Raw genomic sequence first — 20,948 nt, forward strand, 5'->3', positions numbered from 1 at the left:
TCTTAGAGTTCACTGTAAGTAGGTTAACAGTAGCTATGTCTGGGTGGTGAGATGGCACGTGATTTTTATTTCCTTTAAGTACATGTATTAGTTTTATGTGGCTGCAGTAACAAATTACCACAAGCTTGGTGGCTTAAACAATAGAAAGTTATTCTCACACAGTTCCAGAGTCCAGAAATCTGAAATCAGTTTCACTGGGCTGATACCAAGGTGTCAGCAGGTCCATGGATCATTACAGAGACTCTAGGGGGAAACCTGTTTCTTGCCTCCTCCAGCTTCTGGTGGCTGCTGGCATGCCTTGGCTTGTGGCCACATCTCTGCCTCCATGATCACTCTGCCTTCTCCAGTCTGTCTTATCTCCTTCTGCCTCCCTCTTTTAAGGGCCCACCAGGTGGCGCTAGTGGTAAAGAATCTGCCTGCCACTGCCAGAGGCCCAAGAGATGAGGGTTTGATCCCTGGGTCAGGAAGATCCTCTGGAGAAGGAAATGGCAACCCACTCCTGTATTCTTGCCTGGAGAAGGAAGTGGACAGAGGAGCCTGGTGGGCTCTGCAGCTCACGGGGTCACAAAGAGTCGGACACAACTGAATGCACACATACATATTGGATAATCCACGAGACTCTCCTTATTTCAAAAGCTTTAATCACACCTGCAAAGACTCTTTTTCCAAATAAGGTAACATTTACAGGTTCTTGAGATTAGGACCTGATATCTTTGGAAGCAACCGTTAAACCTACTACATTTTATTTTTATCAGAAAAAAGTTCATTTTAGGAAAAAAATCAATCTGGATCAGATTGATTCAGCTAAAATAACTAAACCCAAGACAGAGAAAAGTTGCTTGCTGATTTAGGATTTTTAGAGAAGGCAGTTTAAAGAGGCATTACATTTTGTATTGAAATAACATCTTTGCGTATCCGTCTCCCTCATTAAACTGTAAGCCTCCTAAGGACAGAAAGTATATTTATTTTACTGATTTTTGTGTTTCCTTTCCCTGCTCTCCAGCTGCTGGAGAATGCTGTGACTCTTGACCAGTAAACATTGGCTGGCGGGTTGGTTGGCCCACACACGTCATCTGAAGTGTTGATGAGGGTGGACCACTGGTGTGTGGCATCAGGGGGAGGCTGCCTGGCTGTGAGCTCAAGATGTCTGCCAACGTGGCAGCAGCCAACTGTCCTGGTTTGCCAGGGACTCGCCCACTTTTAACTCAGAAAAGTCCTGAGTTCCAGGACACTCCTCCGCAGTCTCAGGCAAACCAGGCTGATCAGTCACCTCTCCAGGAGCTGAAAGGTGAGGGGAGTTGTCTCAGTAAAGCTGATGCTCCCCATGGAGGAGGTTTGGTCCTCGGATGGTATTGCCCTGGAAGTGTGGCCCAAAGTGGGGCTTTCTGGCATTTTTTTTTTTTTTAATCTCTGGGTGCTTTATTTGGTCTTACGGCTGGGCAACTACAAGAATTGCAGGCCTGTAGGGTGCAGCCCAACAAGGTTTAAGTTCTTAAATGACTTTCCCCAACATTCCCAGCTTTGACCTAAAAGAAACACACCCCCTAGGAAAGATATAAGGCAGAATGAGTGTTATATGAAATGGAATTTTTATTATACAGCAAATACAATTGGGTAAAATTAAAATGATTTGTGTGTGGTAATTTCCAACAAATGCCCTAACAATATAAAACATAATTAAATTATATTTTCTTTTTGTTTCACTGAAAAAAAAAAAGTTGTATAACTTATGATAAACATAGTGGATCTCAAAAGCCACTAGGATGACATAAAAAATAACTTTTTAAAAAGGATAAATACATAAGAAAAGAAAACTGAAGAGATAATAATAAAGAAGAGATCAACAAAATGTTGGAAGATGGAAGAAGGATGATAAGAGGAGGCTTGAGTTCCAACTTGCTCCACTTTGCTGAGCATCTACAGAAGGGGAGGCCAAGAAAAAAATGCCAATTTGTATCACAAAACACTGGAAAAGTTCAGGAATTGAAGATAATGGTTATCAGGGGAAACTGAAAACAGAATTGGTTAAAAGGCTTTATAAGAGCAATCAGACCTTCAGATCTCCTTGCTTAAGCAATCCCCTAATCCAAATAGAAGGAAGCTGACTTTTCAAAGATGTTTTATCAGAGACGCTATTCACTTAAGAGTCAAAGGCAGAAAGAGGGTAAAGTGAGAAGAGTAAGTAAAAGCCTCCTCTAAATAAGTTCTACTGGGCTCCCACAATGCTGGACTTACGAGCCTGGGCAATGTTTATCAATTTTTAAAAATCATTCCCTGGAGTCTTTTTTTTTTGAGAGTTTCCTTCTCCCTAATCTCCCCTTAATTCATTACAATTAAGAATTTTGTGTTTCTGTGTCATCTTACACTGTTGATTTTTTTTAAATTTTATTTTTAAACTTTACATAATTGTATTAGTTTTGCCAAATATCAAAATGAATCCATCACAGGTATACATGTGCTCCCCATCCTGAACCCTCCTCCCTCCCCATACCATCCCTCTGGGTTGTCCCAGTGCACTAGCCCCAAGCATCCAGTATTGTGCATTGAACCTGGACTGGTATCTCGTTTCATACATGATATTTTACATGTTTCAATGCCATTCTCCCAAAGCTTCCCACCCTCTCCCTCTCCCACAGAGTCCATAAGACTGTTCCATACATCAGTGTCTCTTTTGCTGTCTCGTACACAGGGTTGGCATTTTTAAATGCAAAGCAAAATACAGATTCATTCACTTACTCACTTAATGCAACTAACATCTCTTGAGCACCTGCTGTCTATACTAGGCAGGCACAGTTCCAGGTGCTCGGTAAGCAAGTCAGATAAAATCCTTGTTCTCATGAAAAGTGAAAGTCGCTCAGTCGTGTCCTACTCTTTGCCACCCCATGGAAGTCCATGGAATTCTCCAGGTCAGAATACTGGTGTGGATAGCTTTTCCCTTCTCCAGGAGATCTTCCCAACTCAGGGATAAAACCCAGGTCTTCCGTATTGTGGATGGATTCTTTACCAGCTGAGCCACAAGGTTCTCATGAAACTTACATTTTAATTAAAGAGATAGAGGACGAATAAATCTAACGCATAACTCGATAGTGAGAACTGTTGATAAGCACTATGAAGACAGTTAATGCAGGACACAGGTCAGAGAGGGCTTCCCTGGTAGCTTAGTAGTAAAGAATCCACCTGCCAATGAAGGAGACGCAAGAGACACGGATTTGATCCCTGAGTTAGGAAGATCCTCAGATTCCTGAGTTAGGAAATGGTAATTCCCCCCAGTATTCTTGCCTGGGAAATTTCCAAGGAGAGAAGAACCTGGTGGGCTGCAGTCCATGGGGTCACAAAGACTCAGAGACGACTGAGCAACTGAGCACGCACGTGTGCACAAGTCAGAGAATGCTGGGGACTGATAAAGCTCTCCTGTGAGGTGATATTTGAACAGAGACAAAGATGAAGCGAGGGAACAAATTATGCAAGTATCTGGTGGAAGAGGGTGCTGAGAAGAAATAGCAGGTGCCAAGGCCCTTTTCGAGAAGGACAAGGGAATATATGGAGGCCAGCACGGCCCATAGGGAGCAAGCAAGGAGGAAATGATGGGAGACGAGGAATTTGAAGATGGGCCAGGTGCCTGCTGCCACAGGTGTGACAAAGAGAGGAAGGTATAACAACTGTCTGGAAGATAACAGTGGTTGTCTCTGGAGACTGAGGGTCCAATGTTGGAAGGAAGACACTTTCTTCTGTGTATTCCTTTAAACCCTTTGCATTTTTAAAATCTTGTGCATGAATAACTTTTTAACCTAATCACTTAAAATAATTAAAAATAACAAAAGTGGCTTTATAATAATTTTTAAATAATACAAAATAAAAGGTAAAAACTGAGTTGCAGCTGGGGTGCAGTTAGAAGGGACAGACCCGGTTGCTCATCCATCCTGGGGATAGGGCTGCCCGAGCGCAGGGGCTAAGGAGCTGTTCAGGTAAGCAGAGGAAACCAGAGCCTGGGCCTGGCCAGAGGGGATGGGAGACCAGCCCACGCCCGAGTCCTCAGAGTTCAGGAAGCTGGTCTTCTTGACACTGACTGGAAGAGAACAAATGTTCACAGATTCAACCTGGATTTTTTAAAGTTTAACCGTCAGCAAGATTGTCTTGGGTAATGTTGAGTGAACTTCTCTTTTAGGCAAAAGATTGGGATGGGCAAAGTTTCAATTCCCCAGTGATGGACTCTGCTGTCCTAATGTGGGAACACAAAGAGATGGAAAAATAGCTTTGCAGGGAGCAGACCCTCTGGGAGAACAATGAAGATCTAGAGAGCTTCCAAATAGGGTTGGGGTGCAAAGGGGAGAGGCTGTGAATAATAAAATGATCCCATATGGGACCTGCAGGCAGCAGGGGTGAGCCCGCCCAGTCTCTCGGAACAGAGGTGACTAACAGCTTCCTAAAATATTAAAGGAACTTTCCATGAACGCTGTTAAATTGACCTACACCTTTCTTCCTAAGACACACTTATAGAAAGTGGGGGTGGGGTAGGCGCTTGGGAAGGGGGTGGGTGTAAAGCTTTGCAAAGTTCGTCATTTCTTTGCCAAGAGAGGAAGAGAGGCCCCCCGCCCCTCCTCCGCCCCACCCTTCACAGGATAGAACACAGGAGGGTCCACGCCTCATTCCTTCACCCCTCCTTTGAGGCTCTCTCCCTTCACTCGCTTTATGAGATTCTCCCTGTCTTGAGAATCAGGATCTCCCCCACAAATCTGTTTCCTAAATGACAGAGCCCAGGAAGAGGGCAGAGGTATCAGGTGCTTTCTCCAGGCTCCATTCTGGTCCTCACCCTCTACATCTGCACGTCTCAAAAAGCAAGAATTGCGACAGAAATCATATTTATGCCAGCTCCATTTTGAGGCTTGCAAACCCAGCAGAAGACTGAGACAACTGTGACCCTCTGAGCCCCGAGTTTCTCCCCACTTCTGAGTAGGAAATGAAGTAGAGTTTCCCCACATATTGATTTTTTTATTGCCTTTGAAAATGGTTAGCTTCTGTGAATGCTTTACTTCAGTTAAAAAAGTCAAACAAAAACAAGTTGGTGGCCAAAACTCTGGTATGATGTCCCACTTAGGAAAATGGAGCCAATAGTTGAGCCGTTTTAAAGTGTCTATCTGAGTGGGGTTACACGGTTATTATGCATATGAAAGGACTCGGGAAGCTGTAGCAGATTTGTGCATTTTTAGTGTAGTAAACTATAATGTAGTGAAAAAAAAAAAAAAAGATGTGACTACTGACGTTGAACTCAGGTACTGCTCCCATGCGGGCAGTCTTGAGTACTCAGCCACTGGGAGGGGCCCTTGAGCCTGAGCACAGGCAGGACAGATTCACAGGACGGGGTATAGGGGAATCTGTCGGGGACACCTGTGTTGTGCAGGAGCCCCAGGCAGGCCTGGAATCACACTGCATGTACTGCAGCCCTTGCCTCTCTTGAGGGCCTGAGCTGAGCTGGGAACCACATACCCACACAGGAAACAACCAGAGAGCAAGTCCGGACAAGGCCACCGGGTCTCAGGGACAAAGCTCTTATCCTGCTGAGAAGGCACGTCTTCACGTGGTCCCCACTTCCTGGAATCAACGACAGGCTGCCTGGCCACAGGAAAGTCTCAGGCTAGATGGAAGTGGCTGTTTGCACCCAAAAAGACAGCTGGCTGAATAAACAGGCAGCCACCCTGTCATCTCCACCTCTCTCAGTCTCTGTCCCTGTTTCTGTCTCCCAGTGTGAGGACTCTGTCTGCCACGCAGAACACACCCAAGATTCCATACCATCTTTACCAGATGCCTATCCACCATCTGAGGACACAGCTGTGTGCCCACGTTGTTAGACACTTTCCATCATGAACTCTTGGAGATTTTAGTGGTTTGTTTTTTCTAGAAAAGTGTGCCTCCTGGAAGGATGATCTCTAGGCGTGGTTGGGAGGCTGGAGTACCAGAAGCCTAAATAAACCCCACAGATCCAGGGGGGTGTCCTCTTCTTGAGCGCTCACCAGATTGTTTCATTTCTTGTCCGCAGGAGGCGGTGTCTCATTGCCCGGAAGAAGGCCAACTGGCCCGAATCCAAAATGTTATCCAGGAGCTCCCTCCATCCCATTATAGGTAAGAATTCTTGGTAAAAGAAATTCACAGTCTCTCAATGTGATGTTAATACCACAGATGCAGGCTGGCATCATAAAAGGGGACAAATTCAGTGGACAGTGGCTTTCTGGGGTAGGTTGAGGTAGGCGAACAGGTCAGTTGTATCAGAGCGAGTTGGTGCCTGACCAGAGACCCTGGCAGGAAGGGACAGCCCATGTCTAAATTACTTTCACAGTACACCTCAGAGTCCCATAAGAATCATTTCTGATTGCACAGGCCAGTCTCACAGAGATCTAGATTCTTAGCCAGGTTCATAGCTTAACCAAATCAGTGGAAACCAAGATGGTTTCTAAACAGGGTTTGACTATCACTCTTAAGCATTTGGCTGACTGATGTCTCTGTATGCTTATCAATACTAGCCCTTCATCATTTCAACCTCTCTCCTTCTCACAGTCTAGCCCCTAACTGTGCCACCTGTCCCTATGAAAGTCACTCAGTCATGTTCGACTCTTTGTGACCCTATGGACTATAGCCCACCAGGCTCCTCTGTCCATGGAATTCTCCAGACGAGAATACTAGAGTGGATTGTCTTTCTCTTCTCCAGGGGATCTTCCCTATTCAGGGATCAAACTCCAGTCTCCCAGCATCGTAGGCAGATTCTTTACCATCCGAGCCACCAGGGAATCCCAGTGGTTCTTAAACCTAGCCAGGTCTTTATAAGAGGGCAGATTTTGATGTGGTATAAGAACATCCCAGCAATAACAGATGTTATTCATCCACCAAATGAGTTCCTTAACCAGTACAAGGGTGCCCATAGCTGAAAGAATTACAATAAAAGCCGAGATGAGGGCCAGTTTCAAGACTGTGTGGAGGCCATGCTGCCCTCGGTGACAGGAGGCACAGGCTCCGAGCACTGTGAGTCCCGGGATCCATCTCTGACTGCACTAGCATCCTCAGCTGACTTCTGTCGAGACTGTCTCCTCCCCACCCATGGCCAGTGCCCCTAGGGTCAAGAAAATTACTTCCATCTATCTTGATATCTTCCTGATAGCCTTCTAAAATTCATGAAATAGACGTATTTAGAATCTCTTAACTCAACCTTAGAAATTATCTCCAGATATCAGGTTTCACACAGACTTTGAAGTTTCCTACTTTTTTTTTTTTCTTCAATGAACCGTTACAGGACCTTGGAATACCTGATTCGACACCTGGCCCACATCGCATCCTTCAGCAGCAAGACCAACATGCATGCCAGGAACCTGGCCCTGGTGTGGGCACCCAACCTCCTCAGGTGACCACCTGCCCTCACCTCACTGCCCCAGTGGGCTCCAAGCAGCCCCCGATTCACACGAAACCTGGATTCTTCAAAACTGAGCCCCTCTGCTAGACAAACCTTTGGCTAAGTGGTTATTTGTCACACAGGGGAATTAAAGGTGATTTTAACAGCCCTTGCCTGCTAACCTTGGAAACTCTGGAACCCAGAAGTATATTCTGGCTACAGCCATGATGTGGCCAGTGTGATAGACCTGTATGTTATAATTTCCTGGAAAGGTCTTTCTGGGTCTTTGGGGTTCCTTGGCTTTTGTTGGTTTTGGTGGGGTCCTAGCTAGCTAGAACCTGAATTAGCTGCTTCACATGACTTTGTAAATGATGACCTGCCCTTAGAACAATTCTTTGGAGCTTGAAGGAGATCCTATGAAAAAAACAAAATCAATTCCTATATATTGAGTAATACAGTGTTTACAGCTTTGCAGTTTATAGTGCCTGGTGACTGTTTCCAATTTGTCCAGTGTGTTGGGCTTCACAACCTTTGAAGCGTCTCTTCAATTGATCTTAAATAGTTATATTAATACAAATTAACAAGCTGTATACATTTAGAAATTAGGGCCTGTGCAAAAGGCCCACTGGCTCCCCACTTAGGCTTCAGTAGGTAGGGCAGACTCATTCACTGAATGTGTTTCTTCTGCGGTTCAGATCTAAAGAAATTGAAGCCACTGGTTGCAATGGAGATGCAGCCTTCCTCGCAGTCCGGGTCCAGCAGGTGGTGATTGAATTCATACTGAATCATGTGGATCAAATCTTTAACAACGGTACCCCCGGGTCACTGGAGAATGATGGTAATGACTCCTCCTGGCATCCACTTCTTTGCCCGAGGCACGGGATCCGAGAATAAGTTCGAGTGGGCTGGGATCTAGCTCTCAGTGTCAGCTATGTGTGTCGGCTGACAACACTGTGTGTCAGTGTCTGAGGATCATGTGTATGTACGTGTGTGGCTATGCGGCAAAGGTGTGGTGTGTGCAGATGTGGCTCTAGTATGTTTCTGATCAGTTGCATACATGGCCTATCCCATGAACATGGTGTGGTGACTTTGAATACTGTTCTGTTATTTTTAGTGAGTTCTTAAACTCTTCCAGTTGTTATCTAGCGGCACTGGCAATATCCCCCCAACTATTAGCTTTTATTTTTACTTCCAGTATGATATTGCAGAAGGCTTAAGTGAGTGAGTTAAGAAGCATCCTGTTCATGCTTGTATTTATATTCAGAACGCCTTCTCTTTGCAAGCATTTCTTTTTTAAATTGAAATATAATTGATTTACAATATTGTGTTTGTTCCATTTACACATATACACACACCTGTATTCTTTTTTTGGTTCTTTCCCATTATAGTTTATTATAAGATATTGAATGTAGTTCTCTGTGCTACACCCTGAATCCTTATTGTCTATTTTACATATGGTAGTGTGTATCTGTGTAATACCATATTCCCGGTTTATCCCTCCTCCACTTCCCCTTAGGTAACCATAAGTTTGTTTTCTATCTCTATGAGTCTGTTTCTGTTTTATAAATAACGTCATTTGTACTATTTTTTAGATTCCACGTGTAAGTGGTATCATATAGTATTTGTCTTTCTTGCAAGCGTTTCTTGAGCACTTGCTTTGTTCTGCCCTGCCCTGGACAGTGGGCATACTGCAGTGGGTGTGTGTTTGTGGGTGCATGTATGTAGAGACTAGCTAGCATTGAAACCCACTATATGTGAGAAACAGTTAGCTGTTCCAGGTTGGATGTAATGAGATGCAATTCATGATGTTCCAGTCCTCATGATAACATAATGAACCCCAGGAATGCATTGGTATTGGTTTATGCTGCTCGAACTCATATGAGCCTAATTTGTAAAAATAAAAAATCCAGCTGATCAGTAAACCTGATAACTACCATTTGTGTGAGGGTACAATTTCCAGCATTAGCATACATCACATGACTGGGAAGGCTTGTTGAAACACAGTTTACTGGACCTCATACCCAGAATTTCTGATTCAGCTTGTCTGGAGTGCTGCTGAAAATCTGTGTTTCTTACAAGTTTCCAGGTGATGCTGCTGCTACTGGCTAGGGTCCATACCTCAAGAACCAGTGTGTGTTAGAACTATATCTTCAAAATATTTGTATGAGCTGATCAAAGCATTCTTTTCTAGCTTGGCTAATAAGCTTGGGAAAATCAATTATAACCATCAAAGTAATCAATTGCAATTAATATCAAATTTTGATTCCTGGTATAATAATTCTTACCCCCATCCTGTCCTCTATGTGGTTTATGATCTTTCTTTTAAAATTCACATACCATAAAATTCACCGCTTTAATCATTTTATAGTGTGCATTTCAGTGGTTTTTAGTGTATTCACAGAATTGTTCAACCATCACCACTGTCTAATTCCAGGATGTTTTCATCACTCCAGAAAGAAACCCCATACCCAGTAAAATAGTCACTCCACATTTTGTCCTCCCTTCCCACCAGAGTCTGGCAACCAGTCATCTGCTTCCTGTTTCTATGGATTTTGCTTCTTTTGCACATTTCATATAAGGGGGATCATACAATACATGGCTTTTAATGACCTACTTCTTTCACTTAGCACATGTTCTCATAGATCAGCATTTCATTTTTTTAATAGCTGAATGATATTCTATTGTATGGATATACCATATTTTATGTATCCACTTATCAGTTGATGGACATTTGGGTTGTTTCTGCTTTTTGGTTATTACAATGCTGCTGTGAACAGTCATGTACAAGTTTCTGTGTGAACGTGTGTTTTTAATTGTCTTGACTATATACCTAGGAATGGCTGACGTTTTTTATATCTTTATTTTACCTTGCATTTTGTGCTAAGTTTCTTCAGTCTTGTCTGACTCTTTGCGACCCCATGGACTGTAGCTTGCCAGGCTTCTCTGTCCATGGGATCCTTCAGGCAAGAATACTGGAATGGGCTGCCATTGCCTTCTCCAGGGGATCTTCCCAATCCAGGGATTGAACCCACAACTCTTATGTCTCCAGTGGGTTCTTTACCACTAGCACCACCTGGGAATGAGAAATAGTATGCTTTCATTCATTCATCCTTTTGAATCAACCAGTAATTCACTGGGGACTTACTGTATGCCAGGAACTATGGCGGGCCCTCCACACATATCATCTGATTGCCTTATCACAACAACCATCCTAAAGTTATCAACCTTATTTTATACATGAAGAACCGGAGAACCAGAAAAGCTTAGCAACTGGTAGGACTGAACATGGAACCTAAATTTTCCAGCCTGTGCTTTTTCCTTACCCAGTGATGCCTCTGGGAGGGAAAAAAAAAAAAATAGGAAAACAAATAAATAAACCATTGTAGAGAATTATGACTTTGGGAAATGTTCTTCTTGACAGCAAATTCCACCCATGACTGTTAGTGTTAAGGGTGTTCCTAATTCCACCCTGGAAATGCCTGTCTTTTTTATGACCATTGCCTTAATCAGCTTTTGTCCCACATATTGAAATTTAGTTTCCTCTGAGCCTTTAACTCTTGACTGCCTCTAATACATATTATTCAGTGCATTCCCTTAAATGTTCTGAATTCTTATTGACTTTGGTACCATACTGAACGTTTACACAAAATGGAATAAGTCATTTGTTGTCGTTGTTCAGTCACTAAGTCATTCGTAGCAAACTCTTTATGACCCCATGGACTGCATGGCAGGCTGCCCTATCCTTCACCATCTCCTAGAGTTTGCTTATATTCATGTCTATTGAGTCAGCGATACTATTTATTTAACTGTCTCACCCTCTGCTGCCCCCTTCTCTTCCTGCCCTCACTCTTTCCCAGCATCAGGGTCTTTTCCAATGAGTCGGCTCTTCACATCAGGTGGCCAGAGTATTGGAGCTTTAGCTTCAGCATCAGTCCTTCCAATGAATATTCAGGGCTGATTTCCTTTAGGATTGGCTGGTTTGATCTCCTTGCAGTCCAAGGGACTCTCAAGAGCCTTCTCTAGCACCACAGTTCAAAAGCATTCTTCAGCCCTCAGCCTTATTTATGATCCAGCTCTCATATCTGTATATGACTACTGGAAAAACCCATAGCTTTGACTGTATGGACCTCCAACCTTAAATTGCCTTAGAGGCCATGTTTTCCAGCTGCAGCTGCTGCTAAGTCACTTCAGTCGTGTCCGACTCTCTGCAACCCCATAGACGGCAGCCTACCAGGCTCTGCCGTCCCTGGGATTCTCCAGGCAAGAACACTGGAGTGGGTTGCCATTCCCTTCTCCAATGCATGAAAGTGAAAAGTGAAAGTGAAGTCGTTCAGTCGTGTCCGATTCTTCGAGACCCCATGGACTGCAGCCTACCAGGCTCCTCTGTCCATGGGATTTTCTAGGCAAGAGTACTGGAGTGGGTTGCCAAGAGAAGGGGTAATCTCATCCCCACCCTAGCTGAGTGAGACCTCCTCTGTGGCTGAACACACATTCTCACCTGACCGAAGGACTAGGCAGTACCCAGGGGCAAATACCCTTAGCTGTTACTCTGGCACACATGAAGTGCTCAATATGTTGTTGCGTGAATGAATGAATAGTCTGTCTCTGAAAAGTACAGGAATGCAGGTTACCTTCTGAAGCCTCTGTGTGCCCTCTGGCTGGGCTGGCCAGGATTGCTATCACATTCCTATATGTAGTCTTTGCCACAGACCCCACTATGCCCAAGAGAAGCCCCTGCCAGGAGGTCAGGAATGGAGGAGCTGTGGCTGCAGGCATCTGGCTGGAACTGGTGAACAGATCCACTCCCAGGAGGTCTATGAGCTCTTCTCTTCTCTTTACAGAAAACCGGCCTATCATGAAGAGCCTGACTCTGCCCGCCCTCTCCCTGCCCATGAAGTTGGTGAGTCTGGAGGAAGCTCAGGCCCGGAGCCTGGCTACTAATCATCCTGCCAGGAAGGAAAGAAGAGAGAATAGCCTGCCCGAGATTGTCCCTCCCATGGGCACCCTCTTCCACACTGTCCTTGAGTTACCAGACAACAAGTAAGTGGCCTTCTTTCAAATTCTGGGAGATGTTTGGGTGGCAGGGGACAGAGGAGGAAGTGGTTAGAGTCTCGGCTATAATGGCAGCATGGGCTGGGGTTGTGATCTGGTTTGGGGGGTAAGGCGGCCTTCCAGAAGAGATGGGAACTGATGCCACGACATCCACCAATGTGCATTCCCTCACTGCCCCAAAGTCTTTGAGACCTTGATCTCCCACCAGAGATCCCTAGTACTATGGTGGGGATAGGGCTCATAGGTGTCAAGAATCATAACTAAAATCCCTTATTTCCTAGCTTAGACAAAATAGCCTTGATGTTTTCAAAAGGAAAGTTGCTAAACAGAAAAATTTGCTGCCTCCTCCCACCCTGCGCCTTCATGGCACATTATAAAAGGCGTGGCGATGGACGGAGGACAAGTTGACAAAGCACCACTCTGGGCTGAAAACTCTTGAGGACACGGCGCTTGAGGACATGCATCCTGGCTTCTGTTCCTCCTCTCTTACCTGTCAGAGCCTTCCCTTCCCTGCAAAAACAAAACAAACACCATTTTCACTCATGTCTTTCCTCACTCTCCTTTTCATTTCTTCTGTTGTAACCCTGGTCTCCACACATTCCTTGGTTATGGAAGCAAGAGTCCTAAATTCTAGGCAGACAGTAAGTGGAGGAGCCGGAAGGCAATCTTTTTGTTGCAGAGTATCATCCTTGCTGTTTGGTCAGTGAAAGGAGGTGTAAAAGTAGAACCCTCAGACCTCTCGTCAGTGTCCTCCACATGATGGCACAGCTATTTCCCTCTGGGGAGGGAGAGCGCGCTAGGTGCCTGGGAAGGGTGACTGGATCTCACCTGGCAGGAAACACTCCATTTCCTGGCACTGCCCCTCCCCCCAAATCCCTGGAGGATGACACTTTTATCCAGGGATCAGGAAGAAGGATAGCTCTGAAGGACAATCAAGTATACCTTCCCTGTGCTGTCAGCCACACCTGGGGTGCACCATGCCTCAAGGTATAGGCTCAAGGCCAAGTGCTTGACGACATTAGGCTAGATCCGACGGAAACCACGAAGCACTGCAGGTCTATCGCTGATGGTAGAAGCATGTGTTCTTTGAGAACCCTGTGGAGAAGACGTCCTCTGTGGAGCCCACAGGTGCCAGGGTTTCATCCCAGAACTTTATGAAATATAATGGCTAGGCCAGCCAGAGCCCGGCAAGGCCTCTGTGGTGACCTCTGGTGGCAGCAGGTCCTCTGGGCCCCATCTGAGTTCAGTTCAGTTCAGGCGCTCAGTCGTGTCTGACTCTTTGTGACCCCGTGGACTGCAGCACGCCAGGCCTCCCTGTCCATCACCAACTCCTGAAGCTTACTCAAACTCATGTCCATTAAGTTGGTGATGCCATTCAACCATCTCATCCTCTATCGTCCCCTTCTCTCCCAGCATCTTTCCCAGCATCAGGGTCTTTTCAAATGAGTCAGCTCTTCACATCAGGTGGCCAAAGTATTGGAGTTTCAGCTTCAGCATCAGTCCTTCCAATGAATATTCAGGACTGATTTCCATTAGGATGGACTGGTTGGATCTCCTTGCTGTCCAAGGGACTCTCAAGAGTCTTCTCCAACACCACAGTTCAAAAGCATCAATTCTTTGGCGCTCAGCTTTCTTTATAGTCCAACTCTCACATCCATGCATGACTACTGGAAAAACCATAGCTTTGACTAGACAGACCTTTGTTGATAAAGTAATGTTTCTGCTTTTTAATATGCTATCTAGGTTGGTCATAACTTTCCTTCCAAGGAGTAAGCGTCTTTTAATTTCATGGCTGCAGTCACCATCTGCAGTGATTTTGGAACCCAGAAAAATAAAGTCAGCCACTGTTTCCACTGTTTCCCCATCTATTTGCCATGAAGTGATGGGGCCAGATCCCAAGATCTTAGTTTTCTGAAAGCTGGGTTTTAAGCCAACTTTTTCACTCTCCTCTTTCACTTTCATCTAGAGGCTCTTTAGTTCTTTGCTTTCTTCCGTAAGGGTGGTGTCATCTGCATATCTGAGGTTATTGATATTTCTCCCAGCAATCTTGATTTCATATTGTGCTTCATCCAGCCCAGTGTTTCTCATGATGTACTCTGCATAGAAGTTAAATAAGCAGGGTGACAATATACAGCCTTGACATACTCCTTTTCCTATTTGGAACCAGTCTGTTGTCCCATATCCAGTTCTAACTTGCTCCTGACCTGCATACAGATTTCTCAGGAGGCAGGTCAGGTGGTCTGTTATTCCCATCTCTTGAAGAATTTTTCAGTTTGTTGCGATCCACACAGTCAAAGGCTTTGGCATAGTCAATAAAGCAGCAGCAGATGTTTTTCTGGAACTCTTTTGCGTTTTCGATGATCCAACAGATGATGATAATTTGATCTCTATTTCCTCTGCCTTTTCTAAATCCAGCTTGAACATCCGGAAGTTCACAGTTCATGTATTGCTGAAGCCTGGCTTGGAGAATTTTAAGTATTACTTTGCTAGTGTGTGAGATGAGTGCAATTGTGTGGTAGTTTGAAGATTCTTTGGTATTGCCTTTCTTTGGGATTAGAATGAAAACTGACCTCTTCCAGTCCTGTGGCCTCTGCTGTGTTTTCCATATTTGCTGGCATATTGAGTGTAGCACTTTCACAACATCATTTTTAGCATTTGAAATAGCTCAACTGGAATTCCATCACCTCCACTAGCTTTGTTTGTAGTGATGCTTCCTAAGGCCCATGTGACTTCACATTCCAGGATGTCTGGCTCTAGGTGAAGCCTCACACCGTTGTGATTATCTGGGTTATGAAGATCTTTTTTGTATAGTTCTTCTGTGTAGTCTTGCCACCTCTTCTTAATATCTTCTGCTTCTGTTAGGTCCATACCATTTCTGTCCTTTATTGTGCCCATCTTTGCATGAAATGTTCCCTTGGTATCTCAAATTTTCTTGAAGAGATTGCTAGTCTTTCCCATTCTATTGTTTTCCTCTGTTTCTTTGCATTGATCACTGAGGAAGGCTTTCTTATCTCTCCATGCTATTCTTTGGAACTCTGCATTCAAATGGGCATATCTTTCCTTTTCTCCTTTGCCTTTTGCTTCTCTTCTTTTCACTGCTATTTGTAAGGCCTCCTCACACAACCATTCTGCCTTTTTGCAGTTCTTTTTATTGGGGGTGGTCTTGCTCCCTGCCTCCTGAACAATGTCACGAACCTCCATCCGTAATTCTTCAGGCACTCCGTCTATCATATCTTATCCCTTGAATCTATTTCTCACTTCTGCTGTATAATCGTAAGGGATTTGCTTTAGGTCATACCTGAATGGTGTAGTGGTTTTCCCTACTTTCTCTGTTTTCAGTCTAGCACTCAACTATCCCTGCTTCATCAGGGAAATAAGAGACAAAGCCAGAGACACTGGCCACCCTCTGCGTTTCTCTGCCGTGGCCACTGACCACACCCAGCAGTCTGCAGCTCTCCGGGGCCAGGCTGTCTTCTAAGTTGCTCTCTCATCCACCCCCTGTCCAGCCCACTGAAGTCTTCCCTAGCCTTCTCCTCATCTGTGTATGTCCCAGAAGTGTGGCTGCAGTGCAGGGAGCAAAAAAGGACTGAGGTCTCTGGTCTTTAGTGTTTACTCCCGTAAGAAATAGATGTCTTTGAAAACCCAGGAGAAAAGTGTTCATCAGAATTTCTACCAGAATTCCCAGAACTGTGGTTGCTTGTGACCTCTGAGTCTCGCACCAACCCCTGCCTCTGTTTGCTGCCAACCCCTGCTTTTAATGGGCTTCCCTCGTGGCTCAAATGGTAAAGAATCTGCCTTCAGTGTGGGAGGCCTGGGTTCAGTCCTTGGGTCAGGAAGATCCCCTGGAGGAGGAAATGGCAACCCACTCCAGTATTCTGGCCTGGAGAATTCCATGGCCTGAGGAGCCTGGTGGGCTACAGTCCATGGGGTCACAAAGAGTCAAACATGATTAAGCCAGTTTCACTTTCCTGCTTTTAATAGCACCTCTGAAAAATGTGATCCTTCACTCTGACTCATGAAAACCTGGCTTGGTCATCAAGGGCATCCTTGGACAGGGTGAGAGTCAGGCTCAGCTTGGATTTTTTAAAAGAATTTCTTGCCATGTCAGAATCATTCATAACTAAGAACATGTTTGGGATATTCCTTCTATAGTTCAGAGTCCCATTGAAATGGCTAGTTACCCAACTTACCCGCTGTGGCTTGGCTCTTTTAGAAGAAAGCTCTCCAGTAAATCCAAGAAGTGGAAATCAATATTTAACCTGGGACGTTCTGGATCAGACTCCAAATCAAAGCTGAGTAGAAACGGGAGTGTATTTGTGAGAGGACAGAGGCTCTCAGGTAAGAATCAACAATGGTTATGTTCATAAGAGAGATATAAATATATATTTTTAGTTCTGTTTCTTAAGTCTTTGGTTTGATTAGGTCAAGCTCACTAATCCTAGAAGAGAAACTTATAAATTAACTGAAGAGCCTTTTTTGTTTCTTACTAAGTTTATTTATTTATTTTTGGCTGCACTGGGTCTTCTTTACCCGGGCTTTTCTCTATTGCAGTGGGCAGGTGCTGCTCTTCGTTGCGGTGCACTGGCTTTTCATCGCAGTGGCTGCTCTTGTTGCAGAGCCCTCGCTCTAGGTGTGAGGGCTTCAGTAGTCATGGCACGTGGGCTTAGAGCATAAGCTCAGTAGTTGCGGTCCATGGGCCTCATTGCTCTTGAGGTGTGTGGGGTCTTCCCAGAGCATGGATGGAACCCGTGTCCCCTGCCTTGACAGGTGGGTTCCCAACCACTGGACCACCTTGGAAGTCCAGTGTTTCTTTTTTAAATAATTTTGGATTTACAAAAATTTTTCAAAAATAGTGCACAGAGAATCTATATACCCTTCATGCAGCTTCCCCAAAAACTAATGTATTAATTAACTGTAATACAATGATCAAAACCATAATGTTAATATCTATGTAATACTATTAAATAATTTACAGATGTTATTTGTATTGGGCCCTTTGTCCTACTAATGTCCAGGCCCCACGGGGCCAGAATCTAGTCCAGGAACCCACACTGCATTTAAATGTCATGCTTCCTAAATCTTCCAACCTAGGCAGCTCCTCCATCTTTCTGACTTTGACACTTTGGAAGAGTTTTGGCCATTTATTTTGTAGAATATACCTCAGTTTGGGATTGTCTGATGTTTTCTCATGGTTAGATTGAGGTTACAAATGCTGTGCCTGTCACAGTGCGTCATATCAGAGGGCCCATGAGGTCAGTGTTTTATTGTTGGTGATGTCAACTTTGATCACTCGGTTAAAGTGCTGTCTACAAGGTTTGTTCCTGTGAACTTACTATTTTTTTCCTTTGCAATTAATAAGTGTCTTGTGGGAGATACTTTCAGACCATGCAAATATCCTTTTCCTTATCATACTTTCATCCATGAATTTTAATATCCATCAGTGGTTCTTGCCTATAACAGTTATAACTATGGTATTTACCATATGGTAATTTTCCATTTTCATCATTCTTTCTACATTTATTAATGAACTTTACTGTAAGGAAGATCTGACATTCAAATAAGGATGCTGCCCTGTGAAAATTATATCTGAGTAGTAAGTAGAACTGATGCAGGAGGGAACCAAGGGAACCACTATAAAATGGGGAATATAATCAATCAAGCTGAATATTGTTTCAGAAAGGGAAGGCCAAAGAATTTGCCACAGTGGCATTTAGTGTTATAGACTGAAAGCATGATTTTTTAAAAATGAGAGCAATAGTTATGAAAACAAGTAGTAAAAGGTAAACTTACAAATGCAATGAGCAAACCTTGATTGAATCTTAGTGTGAAAAAATAAAAAATACTACAGGGCTTCCCGGGTTGTCCAGTGGTTAAGATCCACCTGCCAATGCAGGGAACATGAGTTCGATCCCTGGTCCAGGAATATCCCACGTGCTGCAGAGCAACTAAGCCTGTGTGCCACGACTACTGAAGCCCACACTCTGGAGCATGTGCTCGGCATCCAGGGAAGCCACCACAGTGAGAGGCCTCCACACCACGACGAAGAGTGGCCCCTGCTCGCCAAAACTAGAGAAAATCCACATGCAGCAATAAAGACACAGTGCAGCAAAAATAAATTAAAAAAAATTTTGTTTAAGGGCTACAAAAGATAATTTTGAGGACAAATAGGCTAGATTTTAGATGAAATTAAAAACAGTAAATTTTCATAGTTTGCTGGTGCTTACGAGACATGCTGCTGCTGCTGCTAAGTCGCTTCAGCCGTGTCCGACCCTGTGCGACCTCATAGACAGCAGCCCACCAGGCTCCCCCATCCCTGGGATTCTCTAGGCAAGAACACTGGAGTGGGTTGCCATTTCCTTCTCCAATGCATGAAAATGAAAAAGTCAAAGTGAAGTCGATCAGTCGTGTCCGACTCTTATGCTAAAGTTAAGTATTTAAAGATGAAGTGTCAAAATATTCAAACTCACTTTCAAATGATTCTGTAAGATATAAGTATGTAGGTAGATAAATAGATTAGAAATAGATGAAACAAACATGGCAAAATGTGAACCTAGATGGTAGGTTTAGAGGTCTTCAGCAGTTCTGAATGTTTGAAATTCTTAACAATAAAGATTTTTTGGGAAAAAACTAATATCTGTAGAGGAAATTTAGAGAATATCTTTAAGAAGCTTCCTCAACACTGGTTATAATTGTGTGCCAAGGGATCATAAAGCACAGATGTTAGAAGTCATCACATTGTCCTACTGGAGTAATGAGGGATTTCACCAGGTACAGTGGGTTCAGTGGTTTAGGCTGTGTGTGCGTGCTCAGTTGTGTCCGACTCCGTGGACCCCATGGACTGTAGTCCGCCAGGCTCCTCTGTCCATGGAATTTTCCAGGCAAGAATACTGGAGCAAATTGTCATTTCCTACTTCAGGGGGTCTTCCCGAACCAGAGATTGAACCCACATCTGCGTCTCCTGCATTAGCAGGTAGATTCTTTACCACTGCACCACCTGGGAAGCTTGGTTTCAGCTCAAGTAAGAGCAAATCCAACTCTCTTGGCTTCTGCAAGGAGGTAACTTATTGGGACCACCCAGATGTAGGGAAAGCTTCAGGGACGATTTAGTCCAATGGCTGTGTTTCCATTTTTCCATGTTTTCCTCAGCTATGCCCTCCTCTGAAGGTCAGCTTTATCCTCAGACTGGCTCCCTTTGCAGCAACAAAGTGGGTATAGTATTCATAGTTCTAGGTTTTACCTTTGACTATCATTATGACCAGAAGGAGAAAGAACATCATTTCTGGTAGCTTGCTTCTTGGTACAGGGACCCTTCTTTCCCAGAACCTCCCATTAAGTGTCTGTCGCCCTCCCCACCTCCCACCCCACAATAGTAGCCTTCATTAGTCACATGGGTTGATCATTATGGCCAGGAGTGCTCTGTGCTGACCAGCTTAGGACTGGACTCCTGAACCAATCACTGGCATGAGGAATGGCATTACACCCATTGGGTGAGGAATGAGGTACCCCCAAGCTGGACAGGGCTCTGTGAGAAGGAGAAGGGAAATGGATTCTGGGTAGCCATCTGTAATATCCATTATATGGGGGAAAATGTATTTCACAAAATGGCAAGATGGTCAGGTGAAGAGGACAGGTCGCCGTAGGTATGGGAGGCCAGATACAAGTCAGAAGTTAGGATTCTCAAAGGAGAATTTAAGCGGTGTACCTGGCAAGAAATTCCTGATCTAATAATAGATTTGCTGAAGCACATCAGAGAGAACTTCAGTTACAGAATTAGTGCCACAATGTAAGAGGTTCACCAAGTACCAAAAAGTTAAAAGAACAAAACAGTTGAATAAAAATAGAATAAATGATTTGCTTTGATCGGGACTTAGGAAGATTTCCACCCCCGTGTGGTTTTCGAAAGGAAGAAGCTCCAGGTGCTGGATCAAACAGTGGTAAATTCATAGAATGTACAGGATGTCCCTGGCCGGCTCCTCAGCTCAGCTGCACCTCAGAATCACCCACAGGATGTGGTTCACACCCACAGCAGCTCTGCATCAGGAGGACTGTGATAAAGTCAGAGTATTGGTAACTTTTTAAAAGCTCCCCAGGAGATTCTGATATGCACCCAGAGTTGAAAACCACTGCTATCTCATGAACAAGCTAGTCAGAAATAGTTCATCAAACTGGCTGGCTTTTGATGAGGTGCAGAGGTGAAATTAAAGAACCATCAATATCAATATAAATAGCTCTCTGTGACCTTGACTATTGTCTGAGTGGCCATGTTTCACCAGAAGAGTGTTGTTGAAACCCTAGAAATTAAAGACTGCGTGGGGGAGAATAGGGGGTGGTCATAACCCTGTAGTAGCCTCATTATTTGTTGAAATATACTTGTGAAAAAAGGAAATCAGTGAATTAACATATTTAAATAATTTTTAAATCTCTTTTTTTTAAGTTTCATAATTAAGAACATTTTAAAAGTTGATTCACCATGTTTATAGTACTGGAGTTTTTTGTGGGGAGGGGGTGCAGGTGAAGGGAT

At 44.2% G+C, this 20,948-nt stretch overlaps 1 protein-coding gene across 1 annotated transcript in view; it reads left to right on the forward strand.

Moving 5' to 3' along the window:
• The window catches only part of ARHGAP31 (Rho GTPase activating protein 31), a 128,409-nt gene that overhangs the window by 82,171 nt on the left and 25,290 nt on the right, over window positions 1-20,948 (forward strand). The window contains exons 4-8 of the mRNA XM_005905441.2: window positions 6,035-6,117; window positions 7,280-7,387; window positions 8,071-8,213; window positions 12,217-12,415; window positions 16,641-16,765. Coding sequence (XP_005905503.2) covers window positions 6,035-6,117; window positions 7,280-7,387; window positions 8,071-8,213; window positions 12,217-12,415; window positions 16,641-16,765 — 658 coding nt within the window. The remainder of the gene's footprint in view (window positions 1-6,034; window positions 6,118-7,279; window positions 7,388-8,070; window positions 8,214-12,216; window positions 12,416-16,640; window positions 16,766-20,948) is intronic.

Source organism: Bos mutus, chromosome 1 (assembly GCF_027580195.1).
Source record: "Bos mutus isolate GX-2022 chromosome 1, NWIPB_WYAK_1.1, whole genome shotgun sequence".
Classification (NCBI taxonomy): Eukaryota; Metazoa; Chordata; class Mammalia; order Artiodactyla; family Bovidae; genus Bos; species Bos mutus.